The sequence below is a fragment of the Anguilla rostrata genome, chromosome 9 (assembly GCF_018555375.3).
Source record: "Anguilla rostrata isolate EN2019 chromosome 9, ASM1855537v3, whole genome shotgun sequence".
Lineage (NCBI taxonomy): Eukaryota > Metazoa > Chordata > Actinopteri > Anguilliformes > Anguillidae > Anguilla > Anguilla rostrata.
In genome coordinates this window covers 4,753,461-4,770,555 of record NC_057941.1, presented here as the reverse complement: position 1 = coordinate 4,770,555, position 17,095 = coordinate 4,753,461, and the positions used below count along the sequence as shown (strand labels likewise).

The following is a 17,095-nucleotide window of genomic DNA, read 5'->3' as shown; positions in this document are numbered from 1 at the left end:
GTAGCTCTAGCTAACGTTAGCTCTCGAGTTGCCTCTCCGTGGGGCGTGTTCCATCGCTCTAAATCTTGCTGGGGGACGTTCGCTGGCGATTGTAATCAGCTTGGTACATATGCAGATAATGTTTATTCTGTAACTTTAATTATAAGATTTAATGACTAATTGCAGGCAGGAATATTGCAGTCGGCTACCTAACCGCATATAGCCAAGTTCCCAGCTATATAATTATTCAGCAACGAAAAGATAGGATATGTCAGTAGCTATGCGATTTATAACTATTTATAAATGTATAACTACTAACTTAGTTCTTCTGCTTAACGTTAGTTATCGCTAATTATTTACAAACAGTTGTTCGCTAGCCGCATATTTGCATTTTTCCCCCCAATATCTAGCTACCAGTAGTAGCGAGATAAGCTAACTTGGGTTGTTTGTTTTAGCAGATAGGCTTGCTACGGTACCTAAAAACCTCGCAACTGTCATTCTTGCTAGCTTGTACTTTACAACAAAATACCATGCGGAAAATTGGATTTCAGTAATTATTGGATGCTAGCTAACGTTAAGGACTTCAGATTTCCAGTTCGGTGAACGCTAGCCAGCTTCGGACTGTGACCGACTCGAGATGACCTAATTATTTCTGCTTTGAAAGAGGTAGGTTTGTTTAGCTCCTTTAAAACACATTGCACACAAGCTACATTGTTGCCTTGTCTTCATATGGCGTTGTGTGCGAGTCAAGATATGTGTCGTGATGCGTTTGTTTTGCGGTACTATATAGATTTGTTGTCGATTTAAGAAATAGGCGAGATGGCACGCTGACTAGCCTACGTTAGCTGACAAATTATTAGCTAGCGTGCCCGTAGTTGTCATTTCACCTTGTGTTGTTTTGTGCCAGAGTTTGGCGCAGTGTCGATATGAACTTAAGTATTTTTAAAGGTGTGTCTAAAAATGCAACATTGTTTTTCGGCCACGAATTTTTTTCAATTACGATATAGGACGATAGCTAAGTTAACTGAGTAACAACCCTTCTTGTGTTGTCACGATATAAATATGCGAAAGGCGCGATTAAAATGATCTAGCCGTTCAAATAAAGGAATCCCGGTGTACAGTTGCCAGCTATGTCTGTTTAAAACAACTTTCTTGCTTTGAGAGTGCAACTGGTCCGTTTCGTTTAGTCACATGTGGAACTTAGCTAAATGCAGTAGCTGCTCATGACCAACAGGTTGCACCAGTGTGGTGGTATTATAGGCAGCTAGCTAACGTTAGCTAGCACACCTCATGAGGGCAGATCCGGCGTGGTGCACAGATACTAACTACTGCATGAAGCTCCATTTTGTATCATTATGGTGAAATCGCAGGGCAGGTCAGGTACATAAAATGTGCTGCTAGCTAGCTTGCAAGCTGCAAACATGAGACATTCGTAGTCTATTAGCCAAGATAGCGCGCAGGGCCACGGAAAAGATGACGCATCATGACGTTAAATGGCTGGACAACCTCTCCTGGCTTCGGTTTAGGGACGAAAATAAGCTTCCACGCGGACTTGGAGAAATCGATGCAAGTGACGTTTTTTGGTGACATTAGCCATATACTTGCAAAGGCATGGTTATGGTTACGCAATTAATGTGTTGGTTTAAAGCAATTTATTATGGAAGCTATATGCATGGAAAATTCAGTTCTAACTAATTTAGGGAAGCGTTATTAACTGAAAATTTGTGTTGTCTGTATGCATGAAACACTTGATATGTTTTGACAAGTGTCTCAAGGGAAAGCTGTTTACATGGTGCCTTTAGAGAATATACGTATGATAAAATCAATGAATGCGTTGTCGCATAGCAATAAGCGTTTGACTGCTTCGGAGTTACTGCTGAACTTATCTGAACGTTTATGAGTAGTCTAAATATTTTTTTTGTCGGAGTCTTGGAAACAGCCTCTAAACGGTGCCGTTGCCGTTTTCGTAGTTGTTTATTCCATGTCATTGCGCAAAGTATAAACCTTTTATACCCTGTACGCAGTTCTAATTTTCTTTTGTTATGGCACCCTATCGATTTCTAATGCAACACTTGATTCCAGTCTACATGTACTGGTCATACTTACCCAATTGGCATATTGTGGATGCATACATAGGATCTACTGATCAATTATTTCTCAGCAGACAACAACTCGTCCTGTTCTCAGTTAATATTGTTTTAAAGAAAACATAGCTAAAATAGTAGAATATTTCCGAAAAATGGTACGTAAGTATGTTTAAGCACGCGCTTGCCTAATATAATATTATTGCGTAATTCATCTCGCATTCTGCATTTTTGCCCAGTCAACTGCATGTTGATAGAGCGTAGCGATGTAGGCATATAATGCATTCGTTTCGTTATGTGTTTCTTTTCACGCGCTGGGCAGGGGGTGTGCTTCGGGCTTTTCGTACCTTGTGCTTCTTCATGGTATAGCCTACTTGATCAGCGTCTGGAACAGTACGACTGTTGAGATCACTTGCGTTGTCATGTTAACCAAGGCTACGAAGCACAGTACTTGCGTCTATAAGTAGTTGTTTATTTCGAACATACATGCTAAATATGAGTAATGCATAATAATAATAGTAATAATAATAACAATAATAATCTCAACAACAATAATAACAATGATAAAAAATAATATCAATAATAATAATACGTTTTTATTATTATTATTATTATAATATATGTTATTGTTTATTGTTGTTTGTTGGTTATTTCTAAATTTTATCTAGTGCTGGGGGGTTCCTTTAGTTGCCCCTAGATACAGATTTAAGATGTTAACTTATTGGGAAAATCTATAACCTTTTTATTGCTTGGGATGCCTGGGTTTCATTGGGATCTCCCGTTGTTAAAAATGTATCCTGTTTTCAAAATAATGTAGAATGCTAGATTTGATGATTGAAGGCCTAGTGACTGCTGGTATTCGATATTTTAATCTATGAACTGCAAAAATGTGTGGCTGTCAGGGTCGGGTAGTATAATGTCATTGCAAGTTTTATGGTTGTTGTTTTGTATTGTACTGTGCCGTATTGTGTTTTTTTTTCTGTGAGCGTTTATACTGCTAATTCTTGGTTGGGGCCCCCTTTGAAAAACACTTACCTGAATCCGTGCAACAGAAAGGCATAACATTTTCCAAACAAATATTTAATTTGGGCTGAACATCTTTTTCTAATTTAGTGGCTGCATTTCTGAGAAAGCACTTAGGCCTGCGCAACTAATTCCAGCTGCTGATTATTTCCTCGAGTTAACTGGAAAATGTATAGTCTGTATTTTTAAAAGGTCAACTTTTGCTTTTTCTAACCTTGAAAGCTACTACATTGTCCTCAGGAGTTTGTTATTCCACTGTTTAGTTTGTTAATTTGCTGCAGAGCCACTGTCCTCTTTTGAATTCCCTTTTAAAAAAAAAAAAAAAAACACAATACTGCGTAGCTTTATTTCTATGGCAACGGCAGTTCGCTGCTATACTGAGTATTCCCCTTTTTTTTGTTTTGTAAATCTTCCCCTGCCCCTCCCCTCTCTGTGTGTTCCAACAGGAACAAGACATGGATCGAGGAGGGATGAAGTACAGCAATAACCAGGACGAGCGGGTGAATTTCGGGAATTCCAACGGCAGAGCGTTCCAGGGGGAAGGCAGCGGCCTGCCGGCCCCGGCGACGCCTCAGTCCATCCTGGGGGACGTCTCCAACGGCGTGGGCAAGGGCGGAGCCCCCCGGGAGGAGCTGACCACGGCCGTGTCGGCCTCCATGGGCCTGTACACCGAGGACGCCGACGCCAAGCCGCTGGGCGTGGGGGGCAGCCCGCAGCTGCAGAAACAGCAGCAGCAGCAGCAGCAGCAGCAGCAACAGCAGCAGCAGCAGCAGCAGCAGCAGCAGCAGCAGCAGCAGCAGCAGCAGCAGCAGCACACGCTGGGCTCCTTCTCCCTGGGCGAGAACTTCTCCCTGCTGGAGGCCAGCATCGCGGACCTGAACCGCTGCTCCACCGCCGTGGACCCGCTGACCGGCCTCGGGGTCGGAGTCGGCCCGGAACCCTTCCAGCTGAAGATGGAGTTCTCCCCCGCGGGGAAGGACCGGCTGGACATGGAGTCGGAGAGCTTCGGCCAGGTGGGCAAGGAGCAGGAGCTGAACGCCCGGCTCTTCGCCGAGAACAGCCTGGACATCCTGCAGGACCTGGAGCTGCCGGGCTCCCTGACGGACCTCAACGAGTTCTACGTGGGCGACGAGGCCGCCTTCCTGTCCTCGCTGTCCGTGGACGAGGCCCTGATGGGCGACGTGGGGGCGCTCAAGGAAACCAAGCCCGTCGTCAGCGGCAACGGCGGCATCGCCGGCATGTGCGGCGGTGGGGTGAACGGGTCGGAGCAGCAGCAGCAGCAGCAGCAGGCGGCGCAGGAGGCCGCAGCGGCCGCCGGCCTCCTGCCCGTCATCAAGAAGGAGAAGGACTCCTTCATCCAGCTGTGCACGCCCGGCGTGATCAAGCAGGAGAAGGAGAGCAGGAGCTACTGCCAGATGGGCGGCGCGGACCTCTCCAGCCCGCTGCACTCGCCCATCTCCGTCTGCGGGGTCAGCACCTCCGGCGGCCAGAGCTACCACTACGGAGTCAGCTCGCCGTCCGCCGCCGGCCTGCCGGACCAGAAGCCCGTTTTCGGCCTGTACCCGCCCCTGGGCCCCGCCGACGGCTGGGGCAGACCCAAGGGCTACGGCGACCCCGCGGACATGGGGCGGGGGGGCGAGCTCGTCTCCGTCTCCCAGGCCTTCGCCGGCGGCTACATCAGGTAAGAGACCCCGGGCGGGCCGGCCGGCGGGACGTCCCCGGCCGCGCGCTAGCGTCAGCCGCGGTCCCCGTGGAAACGGGGGTTTCGATCGATGGGCAAAACCGCGCGCCGGAAGTTGGCCTTGCTCTGCTTGAGTTGAGTGGCGGTAGCGCTTCCTCCTCGACTCCCATTGAGAATGAGAGAGGTACCCGAGTTCCTATCTCTCACGGTGCATTTGATTGTCGGGGAAACGCGGTTTTGCAATTTTCTTTAGAGAAGCAGTTTCTGTGAGCTAATACATTAGCTAACGCTATCATGAGCTAATAATATCTCCTGGCTGAGGGTGAGTGCATTTCCGAAAAGAAGAAGCTCGCGTGCCCGTGTCCTCATGGTTTAAGCGGAAGCGTGGATTTGCATATCGCGTTTCTGAAACGTCTCCATGTTGTGCCACTGTTGCAAATTGCCTTTTCGTGGGGGGGGGGGGTGAAATGTATTTTCTCGTTTTTTGTAACGTGTTGCAAAATACTGCGCAACCTTCATTCCATTTCTCTGAATGGGAGAAGGGTTGTGAAATGGTGTGTGTACAACCCCTGGGCATTCACAGCGAAGCGTTTCGTCGATATTTCTGCCTGCCGGAAAGTTGCGCTCGACCTTCTCATCAAGTTTCACATCGGACAAACGCTCAGTGACAGAACATGCTGAATTTTCTGTGGGCTTGTGCTGTGATGACTAATCAGCGGTTGTACATGTTCGGTGTCATTTGACCTTTAGAAAATATTGCCAGTGGTGTGTTACTTTCCCTAAAGGATGGGGATGTGGGCTTAATTTGGAGATCCTTGAAGAAAAAAAAAAAGAAAGAAATAAAAAAAACAAGGAAAGTTGTGACAGAAATGTCGGAAGATGCATAAGAGGTGAATTATTATCTGGTCCTCGACCCTCGAGGAGCTTTTGAACGTTAGATCTGAGTGTGAATATAGAAAATTGATCGTGAATGATGCGCGGAACCGAATTCACTGGATTCCGGCGGTGGATTGGCTGCAGCCCGCGCTTGTCAGTGCAGATCGGTTCGGCGTGGCGAAGGGGCCTGCCTCGTAGCTGGGAGGCCACGTGTACAGATCTGTGCAGATCTGCTGTGGCCCTGCCCCCCCCACCCCACCCCACCCCACCACCCCCCTCCCCTCACAATTTCGACACAAACACACGGGCGGGTGGACCTCCCCTCTGCACAGAGGCAACACTCCCCCCCGCCCCCCGCCCCCCTGGGGTCCTGGAAGCTATGCGCTTTGGCCTGCGCTGCTGTGAATTAGGGCCTTGCGCTTGAAGACACCGCCACGGGGGTTGCTGTGATAATAACAGCACTCCGGGTTGGAAGGTTCATACAAGTGATTCACTGTATGATTCTGAAGCGGCACATTCCGGAATGCGTAGCTTAAGAGGCCCTTGCAGTGTGTTTGGGAGCAGACTAGAACTTTTTTTCTCCCCTTTTTCTTTCTTTCTTTTTTTTTTTTTGTTGCTTTTCTGTTGCTATGTTTCATGCACGGCAGCGGGTTTATGAGCTTGTCTCAGTCTCTGAACTGGTTGACTGTCTTTAGTTCCGTGGCAGCGCAAACAGTTGTTAAATGCGGTTTGTCTGCGTAAACAAGCTTCCCCTTACAGTGTCGTGGCTGTAGCAACTTTAAAACGAGAACCGACAACTGGATCACAATGCTCTCTGTGTCCCGGAGCACATCTTCCTAGTCACGAAAATGGATGCTGATGACATGTCTTAAGAGTGCACGGGGGAATGCATCGACATTTTTTAAGATTCTGCCCTCCAAAGTATTTCGGAGTTGCCTGCGAGGTGCGCTCGGAGCGAACGTCGAATAGATTTTTTTTTTCTTTTTGCTCAGTTTCGGAGGGCTGGCACGAGAGCCGTTTGATGTCGGGTGCGCAAGCGAGCTTCTGATGCGCGCGCGAAACGCGCGTGTTGTGCTCGCGACCTTCAGGCTTCTTAATAAAAGCGGCCGCGTTTTTTTGTCAAGACCCGAGACTTGCTGGTTTCGGTGAAATTGGTGCACGTGCGCGCTCGCGCGTTAGCCTGGCAGTGTTTGTTTCACCCGGGGAGACCTCTGAGAGTTTGACATTAAGGCGAGGTGACAGCAAGCGAGAGGGAGCAGCTAGCCCACACGTCGTTTTTCAGTGCGGTTCCCCGACTGTGTGTATTTCTGTTTGGCGGCTACCTCCAGACCCATATGCGAATCCCCTTGTGTGGCCGGCGGTTCGCTTCCCCGCACTTTATGTAATTTGAGATGTGTATATATATATATAATTTTTCTAACAATTTCTGCGTCTTCCCTGTCTGAATAAAGTAACAAAACAAAAAAAAAAAAACATGTAAGGAGTGTAAATTTAAAATGCTTTGCAATATACAAAGTTATCCTGGTTAGTGTTTTACATGTTAAGAAATAGCCTAGTTTTTTATGTAGCACAAGGGCATGCAGTCTAACCACTGGCACCTTCATAGTAATATCCTTTGAGGAATGTTTATGTGTACATTTTCGCACACTGACATATAAAAGGTATTACAGTATGTAGAGGGTTGTAGCCTACATATCAGCGATGATCAGTTAATATAATACAGAGTTCTGTTTTTAGCTATCGATAGGCATTACAGATGAACAGCTATGCTACTTCACTCTTTAATGTGTGCTACCGTTTGCTTATTATGTTCCATCATTCTGCCTCAGCAGTGCATGTCTCTGTGATGCTGTGAGATGGTCACTTAATTGGCGTTCAGTTTCGCCGCTGTATATTTTTGTCTGTGCTGTGTGACGAGGCGGAGTTTGAAGGCATGATCCTCAGATGCTGCGACTTAAGGCCAGGGAGAGTTTCGTTACGGACAGATCTGTGGCAAAAAAAAAATAACGAGCACGAAAATAATGATTGTAAGAAAACGCTGAGGAGAGCTCTATGGATTGGCTTTTTTTTTCTTTCTACGGCTGAATAATGAAGGTGGCTATGCTACTTGACATGTAGCATCCATTTTGATTTAATCAGATAGCTTTTTAACTCATCACTTCTAATGCACGATCGATGCCATTTATAAGGAGTGATTTGTCTGGGGCATGAAAGATGGCAGATACTTGTATTTTTCAGCTTTGTGAACAGACTGCAAGCCCCCGGGTGGGGGAGTGGGGGGAGTGGGGGGGGTCACGCTGGATGTGGCTGCCGTCAGTAAGCAGAAATGAGAGGTTTTCTTTTGTTAAAGAGCATTCACGTGTCCCCTAATGAACCATGCATCTCTGAACGGGGGATTGTTGGTTACCCGTTTTTTTTGTTGTTGTTTGTTTCTATTTCGGAGATGTCCCCTCACCCCCACCCTCCCACCCCGGCCCCTCCCCCTTTTGAAATTCTTGCTTGTGTTTAGACTTGTTTCCTAATCTGAGAGCCAGGGGAGTGGAATTTCCTGCCGCGATTCCAGTCCTCCCGCTGCTCCAGCACGAGTCTCCCTCGCACGAGAAATGTCATCGCTCCTCCTCCGTCCGTTTCTCCGTCCGTCCGTCCGTCCGTCCGTCCGACTGGTCGGCCGTCTGCCCGCCCGCCTCCCTCCCTCTCCCCAGATGCCACCACCTGCTGTTGCTTAGTGTCGCCAGGGCGATACGGTTGATTGGCAGGGTTCTAGAAGGAATGTTCTTGCTGGCCCCGGCCGGATTGTGGGCGGCTCCCTGGGCTTGGGGGGGGTAGGGGGGGGGGGAGGGGGGGGGGAGGGGGCGGGGGGAGGGAGGGGTCAGGCCTTTAGGTCGAGGCGGAGTTTCCCCCCCTTCACCGTCTGCCAGGACTTACCAAGGAGGTCACCCGCTGGGTTTCATTTTTATCCTGCCTCTTCTGAGCCGACCTTCCGACCCGTGTGTGTGTGTGCGTGTGTGTGTGTGTGTGTGTGTGTGTGTGTGTGTGTGTGTGTGTGTGTGTGTGTGTGTGTGTGCGTGTGTGTGTGCCTGTGTGTGTGTGTGTGTGTGTGTGTGTGTGTGCCTGTGCCTGTGCCTGTGTGTGTGTGTGTTGCCTGTCTCGTGTGTGTGTGTGTGTGTGTGTGTGTGTGTGTGTGCGTTGTGCGTGTGTGCTGTGTGTGCGTGCCTGTGTGGTGTGTGTGTGTGTGTGTGGTGTGTGTGTGTGTGTGTGTGCGCGTATGTTTTCTTCCTCCCTGATGAGATCCCCATCCTGAACTCCACAGTTTCAGTGCTGGTACCGCGGGGTCGTCCCCAGGCGATGGAGCAGGGTTTTATTAAACTGTATTTCAGTGTTTAATGTTATTATGTTTGTCCACAGACGCGGTGGTTCTGGATTAGGGCTTCTCTCCCTGCAGATGGCTGGGAATTGGGTCGTACTGAAAAGCACGGTGGTGCATGCATTCCTCACGCCACTGTGAAGCGCTCGGCAAGGGGGGGCCTGCCTGCTCCCCCCCCCCCCCCCTCGTACCCACCCCCCTAATGCCCCCCCGCCCCTCTAGGATTCCAGTAGGCAGATCAGAATTATGCTGGCTACTGTCCAGTCGCTGCATTTTTATTCATTTTTTTTGTAAGGAGAGAAGAATGTGGCAGTTGTTTTTGGGGTGCGTGTTTTTCGCGGGACGGGTAACGTCCGTCTGCGTTCCTGCCTGCCGCGGGTCCGCCGGACGAGCTGTTTGGTCGCTTTTTGGTTCGTTTGGCGTACGTCCAGCAGGGGTGCGGGGAGAAGGCGGGCTGAGGGGCGGGCGGGGGGGGTAGGCGGGGGGGGGGGGGGTTAGGCGGAGGCGGGGGGGTCGTGCGTTTAAGGAGGGCAGCAGCGTTAGAGAGAGGCTCGTCTGGAATCGCGGCTCGCGCCTCAGAGCTGATGTCACAGTCACAGGTGTCCGCTTTATTGCCTGTGACGGCCCTTTCTAATCGGCGTAAAATACGAGCCTTCGCCCGTTCCCAGCGCGTATTTTAGCTCGCTCCTCCTCGCTGCAGTTTTACGTGGGTGCATTTCGCGCATTTTCGCAGCTCAGCGGATGTTCCGGTCCCGCTGTTACTGTTGTCGTCATTTTCTTCCTTTTTTTTCCGATAACAAACAAAGAAAAAAAGGTTTTGAAATTAAATTCCAAAGTCCTTGCTCCTGTAGTTAATATTCATAAACGATGTGAATGCAGCCTGGTTGATTTATATATATATATATATATATATATATATATATTATATATTTTTTTTTGTTTAGTTTGTGGTTTGTTGATGAAAGCTGAAAGCACGTTGCTTCAGCACTTCAGGGCTGCAACGCGTTGCGCATTCGTTAAAACCCCGGGGGGGGGGGGGGGGGGGGGGGGCGTGATCGCTGTGGGAAAAGGCCTGTTTCCTCGCCAGCAGCCTCGCCACATAACGAGCAGCTACCCTTCCGGGGCTAACCAGACCCCCGTCCCGACGCCGGGCCCCGTTAGTTACTCATCGCTCAAAGTGCGCGCGACGCGTAAAACGCACGCCGCGGAGATTCAGGCCGTCGCTTCACAGCGCAGCGTGTAGTTATGGTAACGTGCTAGCGGTCTCTTACGCCCGCCCCCGCGGGTAGAGCGCGTCAATAATCCGCCCGACGTCCGCTAAGACTGTAAAACGGATCAAAATGGAGGGCGGGCGGTTAGTCCGTATGACGCCTGTGTGCTGTCTGTGCAGGTGTGAGGACTTGTGACAGGCTGTCACGATTAATCACATTCACGAGTCACAATTAATTACAAATAACATTTAAAAAAAAAAATGTTACTGCATGTGGTTACTGCAAACATTCTTAACATTCAGAAGTTCTTATGAGGAATAATGCTTCCATGACACATCCGAGTCACTTAAATGTATTCAGAATTTTGACAGGGTTTCGGTTTAAATGGTGAGGCCAGTGTATTGTGCCAGTATTGCAGTATTGAATTTGGATTGAGGGCACTGTCTGATGAGCCCCCGTCATGTTTTCATTCGGTAAGATCGTTCCCCGGGCTTTGAGAAGGTCGAGAGGGGGGAGCTACATCGGGCGATGGGCTTTATGAGTTAATGAAAAAAAAAACAATAAATGAAACGATGATAAATACTTCCTGTTAGCCAGTGGAGGTGTCTCAGAGCAGCGTTTCCCAACCCTCTTCCTGCCGCGGCACACTTTCCGAATTCACAGAATCTCGGGGCGCACCACTCAAGAGCCAGTGACGTACCGATGTTGATGTGACGTGTCAGCAGTAGGCCTAAAAACGTTCTTTCGGGGGTTTCGCTTAACGAACAGGCATATTAGCCACATTTATTTTGGCTTTTGTGAATGGGATTTGTTAAGTTTTGGGATTTAAGTTTTTTTTAATGCATTTGAACATTAAACATTTTTTTTTAATGATTTTTTCACACGGCACACCTGACCTCGCCTGTCGGCACACCGGTGGGGAAACGCTCGGAGTCTCAGAGCATCAGCTGTGTCCGATTGGCTCTGGAGCGGCGAAACGCGGCTGTAATGTGTTTAACTTCGCTGTCGTGTTTGTTCTGAATGCAGCGGCTCATTAATGGGGGCACATTAGCGTCTTGGCAGGCGGTGGGTACTCTCGCCGTCATCGATCGGCCTCCTCCTCCTCCTCCTCCTCCTCCTCCTCTGCCTCCGCTCAGCCCCTTCTTCGCAGGAAATGGTGGCGATTTCATAAGCCCACGTAGCGCTGCTGCTTCTCCATTTTGCGAGCTGCTAGACGTAACTCGATCATCTCCGTTTATAAATAGCCAGATGATGAAGGGTGGAGGGGGGGGGGGGGGGGGGGGAGGGGGGGGGGATGAATAACTCGAGCGCGTACGGGTCGCTGGAAAACGGGCGTGGTGGGAGCGGGGGCGGGAAGGGCTGGCTGGCGGCCTGCTCTCATCTCTCATCGCGCGGAGGAAGAGGAGCGCGTCTGGGCGCTCCTGCTCGATGTCTGTCCTTTTGAGCAGACCGTGTGGTAGGCCTGCAGCTGAGCGTGACTGCGGTGCTTTTGGGGACTCTTGCGGTGCTTTTTGGACACTGGCGGTGTTTTCGGGGAATTTTGCGGTGTTTTTGGGCACTCTTGTGGTGTTTTGGGGCACTGTTGTGGCGTTTTCGGTCACTCTTACGGTGATTTTGGGTACTCTTGTGGTGCTTTTGGGCAGTCTTTCAATGCTTTCAGGCACTCAGGTTTTTGGTTACTGTTGTGGTAGTTTTGGGCACTCTTGTGGTGTTTTGGGGCACTGTTGTGGCGTTTTCGGTCACTCTTACGGTGATTTTGGGTACTCTTATGGTGCTTTTGGGCAGTGTTTCAATGCTTTCAGGCACTGTTGTGGTGTTTTTGGTTACTGTTGTGGTAGTTTTGGGCACTCTTGTGGTGTTTTGGGGCACACACGAGTTGTTTTTGGCACACTTGTGGTGGTTTCGGGAAGTCTTGCAGTGTTTTTGGGCACTCTCGCTGTGCTTGTACCTGAGCTACAGTAAGTGGGAATGTTCCGTGTGTGTGTTGGGGGGGGGGGGGGGTCATGAGGTACAGAAGGATTTTTGTTCCTTTACCTCTTCCTGCCCTCTTCACATATCTCAGCAGAGTGGTTTTCATATTCAGGGCCCGAGTGGTTCACTGAGTTCATAGTTCTGTAAATACGCCGCTTTTGGGGAAGAGTTTGGTGCATTCATTAATGTGCAAGTTTCAAATAAAAAATAAAAAAACTTTTATGTTTTCTAAGAAGTGAAAAGCACAGGATCTACAGACTTTTCCATCACTGGTGTTGGTCTGCAGCTGAGATGTTTATCGTTGTTTTATAAACTTGATCTGAATTATATTTCATTGAGGCAGTCAAAAGGGTATGAATTTTATTTTTTTTTGTTTTGTGTGTTTACCTCAGGTAATGTGATTGACAATGTGTTCTTTCATCAGGTCATGTGATTGGCACTGTGTGTTTACATCAGGTCATGTGATTGGCACTGTGTGTTTACATCAGGTCATGTGATTGGTACAGTGTGTTTACATCAGGGCATGTGATTGGTACAGTGTGTTTACATGGGGGCATGTGATTGGTACAGTGTGTTTACATGGGGGCATGTGATTGGTACAGTATGTTTACGTCAGGTTTTGTGATTGGGGGCGTCCTGGGAAAATAAAGGTAAAATAAAATGTGAATACTGTGTGGGTGCCTCCCTCATAATCTGTCCAAAAAAAAAAAAACTTTCTTTAGACACGAAAGAAAGAATGGCACGATCTGACACCCTCTCTCTCTCCCTCCCTCTCTTTCCACGGTCCTTTGAACGGTGTGTTGGGTCAAAAGTCACTGAAACCTGTGGGCCGGTGGGAGATGGGGAGGCGTGAGCCTTCTGCCTTTAAAAACGAGAGGTTTGGTTTGGTAGCGCTGCTCTTTAGCTCCGTGGTGTTCTCTGGCAGGCGGCGGCCGTGTCTGCGGTCCCACGGACGGGCGTGTTCGCCGGTCTCTGCGACCGCACCGCCTCTGAAGGCCGCTACAGCGAACGAAATCGTCACCTTTAGAGGTGAACCAGAACCGTGCCCGCTCACAGTGCTTCGCCTCAGATACGGCCAAGAAGTAGAAACGGACCTTTGAGCTCACGGAAGCGAGCACACAAAGCACGGAGATACTGAATGTTTGAAATGAAACTCGAAGCGTGTGAAGTAACGGTATAAAGTGGTTTTTTCTTCACCGTGTTCGATCGATGATCTCGGCGGACGATATTGAGACGGACTTTAACGCGGCTTTGTTTCGTTTGGTTGTCAATAATGACGGGTTATTGTTTGATTTGGATTCAGTCGTACCGGGCCTTTTGTTTGGCCTCCACCACGCGGCGGACGCTGGGTTAGCGTCGCTTTAGCGCTCGGCTGTGATTAGTCCCGGTCGTCAGGTGCGTGGCAGGGGGTGGTGGGGGGTGGGGGTAATGAACGCCTCTTCCAGCGGCAGGTGGAAAAGTCGAGGTTTCTCGTTTTCGCCGGAGCTGGAGAGGTCAGCCCCGCGGGACAATGCGTTTCGCACCGGCCCGCTAAAGCCCGCGCCGCGGCCAAAACGATTTAGCACCCCCTCGCCAAGAGATGTGTGAGTTAATAGCGCCCTGCCGCTCTGAACGCGCCGGTGGATAGTTTTACCCAGCGAACGTGGGGGGGGGGGACCGCGAGAACGAGCGTCGCATCAAAACACGCCGAGTGTCGGGTGCCTGTTTCCGTGCGGCTAAAAAAATATCCACGTCGGGGTCGAATGTGAATTGGAGAAAAGCGTAGCTTGGATCTGTTCGTACGGCTATCGACATCCACGCCATCGACGTCCGAGTCCGTCAGATTAAGAGCGACCTCTCTTTCAAATGAATAATATCACCTAACTCGTGCAGAGCGCGGTGCCATTTACTTCCTATTTTAATATCTTTTGGCAAATGGGTGCTTGTCCCGATGGTGCTTGGCAGGAACACGTGACCTTTGCGGCTCACGTTTCGATTTGGAAAAGGCGAATCATTTTTTTAAATGATTATTTATATTTAAACCATTACCACTTTTTTTTCCTGGTGCAGCCAACGCCACTACCCGCTGTTTGCAGTTACACATTGTTTCAAACTGCTGGGTGAATCTGCTCTTGCTTTGAAGCTTGGTCGTGTTTGTTTTTCCTCCGTCACATGGTTGTCTTGAGGTTAGCTTGATTTATGCGGCCCTATAATGTTACATAGTGCTCATCTGCTCTTCATATAGGCTATTCCAGTGCCACATTAGAGGAAGCAGTTACATAAACTTATGATTGCTGCTATTGAAGCACAGATACGTGTCTCTGGGTTTTATTGTTTGCTTCCACAGACTCGTGTTCTGTGGTCTTATTAGCAGCCGAAGTTGTTTGAGCACTTGTTGATTTTATCTAATCAGTCTGATCATTTGGGCCTGGAATTAAAATTTTGTTGACTCGTGTTTTTGTGTTGATACATAATTATTCGCATTTCTAATTAGGCCGACCTGCGGCTCGCATAAAATGAGAGAACAGCAGGAAATTGCTGCTTGTTGGCTCAGAGTTCCTTCAAACGCTCAACCGTGAACGAGAAAGAAATGTTACATTTGGTTAAATGGATTAGTAAAACCCTTAACAAATCAATGTGCTCGCCAGCTAGCCACACGAATCCCCTTTGACATTTACCAGGTTCAGGGAGGAATCAGTGGGGGGGGAGGGTGTGGAATGCCTGATTGTTGTCTGCACTGATGTAATAAACAGACAATGAAGTAAACATGGCCTGCAAAGGTTCGCTGTGTAGATACACAAAGACACAGATACTAAACTAGTCAACCCGTTTGACGCCGGTTGCAAAAAAACTGAAACAGAGAAGGATTAACGAGGGAAAACGTTGTTGCGATTGCGGTGACTTGCACATCGTCACACACGAAGAAAGAATTTGCGCTGAAATGGAAGTTTGACGAGCTTATTAAATGCAGATGCAGAAATACAGAGATTTAGTGACATACAGAGCATTTTCAGCACGGTGAACCGTGAAGGAAAGCAGAAGATGCGCATGTAGGTGTGTGTGTGTGTTTTTTTTGTGCTTATTTCTGGCGGAGCTCTTAATTATTTAGCGGGCTCCGCGGCGCTACGTGTGGTTCCTGTAAGAGCGCCCCCACCGCGCTGAGAGCCGGGTTGGGGTTTAACCAGGGTGTCGGAGGAGTGCGACGTGTCAGACTCGGCGAAGTTCAGCGCCGCAGTGTAACTCTCACCGGTACAGTACACTCCCCACACACACACACACACACACACACACACGCGCCTACAGACACACACACACACACACACACGCGTGCGCACACACACACACACACACACACATACACACACACACACACACACACACACACACACACGCGCCTACAGACACACACACACACACGCGCACACACACACACACACACACACACACACACACACAGGGCGCCCGTCAGCAGCGACTGGGAGCAGATGGCGTAGGGCGGCGCGCCGATTTGCATGTGGGTTCAATCGGGGGGCCTCCCTGGTCCGCGGGTTCGAGTGGGCGCGGGCGTGTTCGGCGCGTGCCCTCTGCCCGGTGGGGGGGGGGTTGGCATCGGGGCACCAGATGAGCGTCTGCAGATAAACAGCGTCTCTTTCCCACGCTACAGTGTCTGCAGAAGCTTCTGGCTTGTTTGGTCATTTCATGATTTTCCATTTCCTTTATTATTTTCTTTAGAAACAAAAAGAAAAAAAAAAGGCTTTTCTTTGCACTCGGTCGTATCGCAGAGCAGTGGTAAACCATGCACCCCACACACACACACACACATGCACACACACACACACACGCCCACCCTCCACACACTCTTATTTTCCACTGATGAGACTCTGACCTTATTGGCCATTTCATTTTCAGTTTCCTGGCTGCAGACGTTTTTGCCTGTCAGTTGGCTGCTTTTCACGCTGATTTGACTGGTAGGCTTGATTTGTCCCCCCCCCCTCCCTGCCCCCCCTCCCTCCTCTCTCTCTCTCTCCCTCCCTCCCTGCCCCCCCTCCCTCCTCTCTCTCTCTCTCCCTCCCTCCCTCCCTCCCTCCCTGCCCCCTTCTCTGCAAAACCTTCTATTTTTATCGCCCTGGTTGCAAAACCTGTTTGACACAGAATGATTAACTGAACTCTTCACACGGAAGGAGTGCCAAACTCCGCTCTGACCTCACTGGTTCGATTCGGGTTTCATCGAATGAGCGAGGTCCAGCCGGGTCCCCCGCCGCCCCGTCCGCCACCGACCGGCCAATGGCAGCCGTCCGGGGGCGCGGCCTCAGCGGCGCAGCTTTTAATTTTTTTATTTTTTTTTTTTTTTTACATTTTTTAATTTTTTAAAAAATCTCCGCCCTCCTCCCTCCCTCCCTCCCTCCCTCCCTCCCTCCTCGACTGCTCAATTATTCTATTCCCGCACTTTGACCGGCAGCAGAAAGTCACATTACATCATTTTATTGTCGCGGGCGCTGTAAGAACGTGTAATGGGTTTTCGGTTCGGATCGTGGTTCCCCCGCCCTGTCCTGTCCGTGTCCCCTTGGAGAGCAGATTAGCGCGTGTGCTGTGTTTGTTTTATTTTTATTTGTTTTGTTTATCTGGATTTCTCATGGCACCTGATTCTGTAGGTTGTCTTGCCCAGGCATTAAGGGAGTTGTATAAATCAGCTGATCCTCATGAATTTCCTTCTTGTTATGGCTGGCTTTTTCTCCCCCAAGTACAAACACGTATTAATTACATGTTGTATTAATTACATTGTCTTTTTTACTTCCGGGTGTTTTTTTTTTTGCGTGTTAAAAAATAATTAAGTGCATTTAGTAGATGAAAATTTAATGGGATTTTGAACCAGCAATTCAGACAGACCGTTTCCCTCTGGGTTTTTTTCTTGATGTGGTCTCAGGGC

The 17,095-nt window shown here is 49.2% G+C and overlaps 1 protein-coding gene across 1 annotated transcript in view; it reads left to right on the top strand.

Moving 5' to 3' along the window:
• The first annotated feature begins 1,365 nt into the window (after positions 1-1,365).
• LOC135262729 (glucocorticoid receptor-like) overlaps positions 1,366-17,095 on the top strand; it is a 73,433-nt gene continuing 57,703 nt past the window's right edge. The window contains exons 1-2 of the mRNA XM_064349898.1: positions 1,366-1,545; positions 3,533-4,767. Of these exons, the coding sequence (XP_064205968.1) occupies positions 1,453-1,545; positions 3,533-4,767 (1,328 nt within the window). The 5' untranslated portion in view covers positions 1,366-1,452. The remainder of the gene's footprint in view (positions 1,546-3,532; positions 4,768-17,095) is intronic.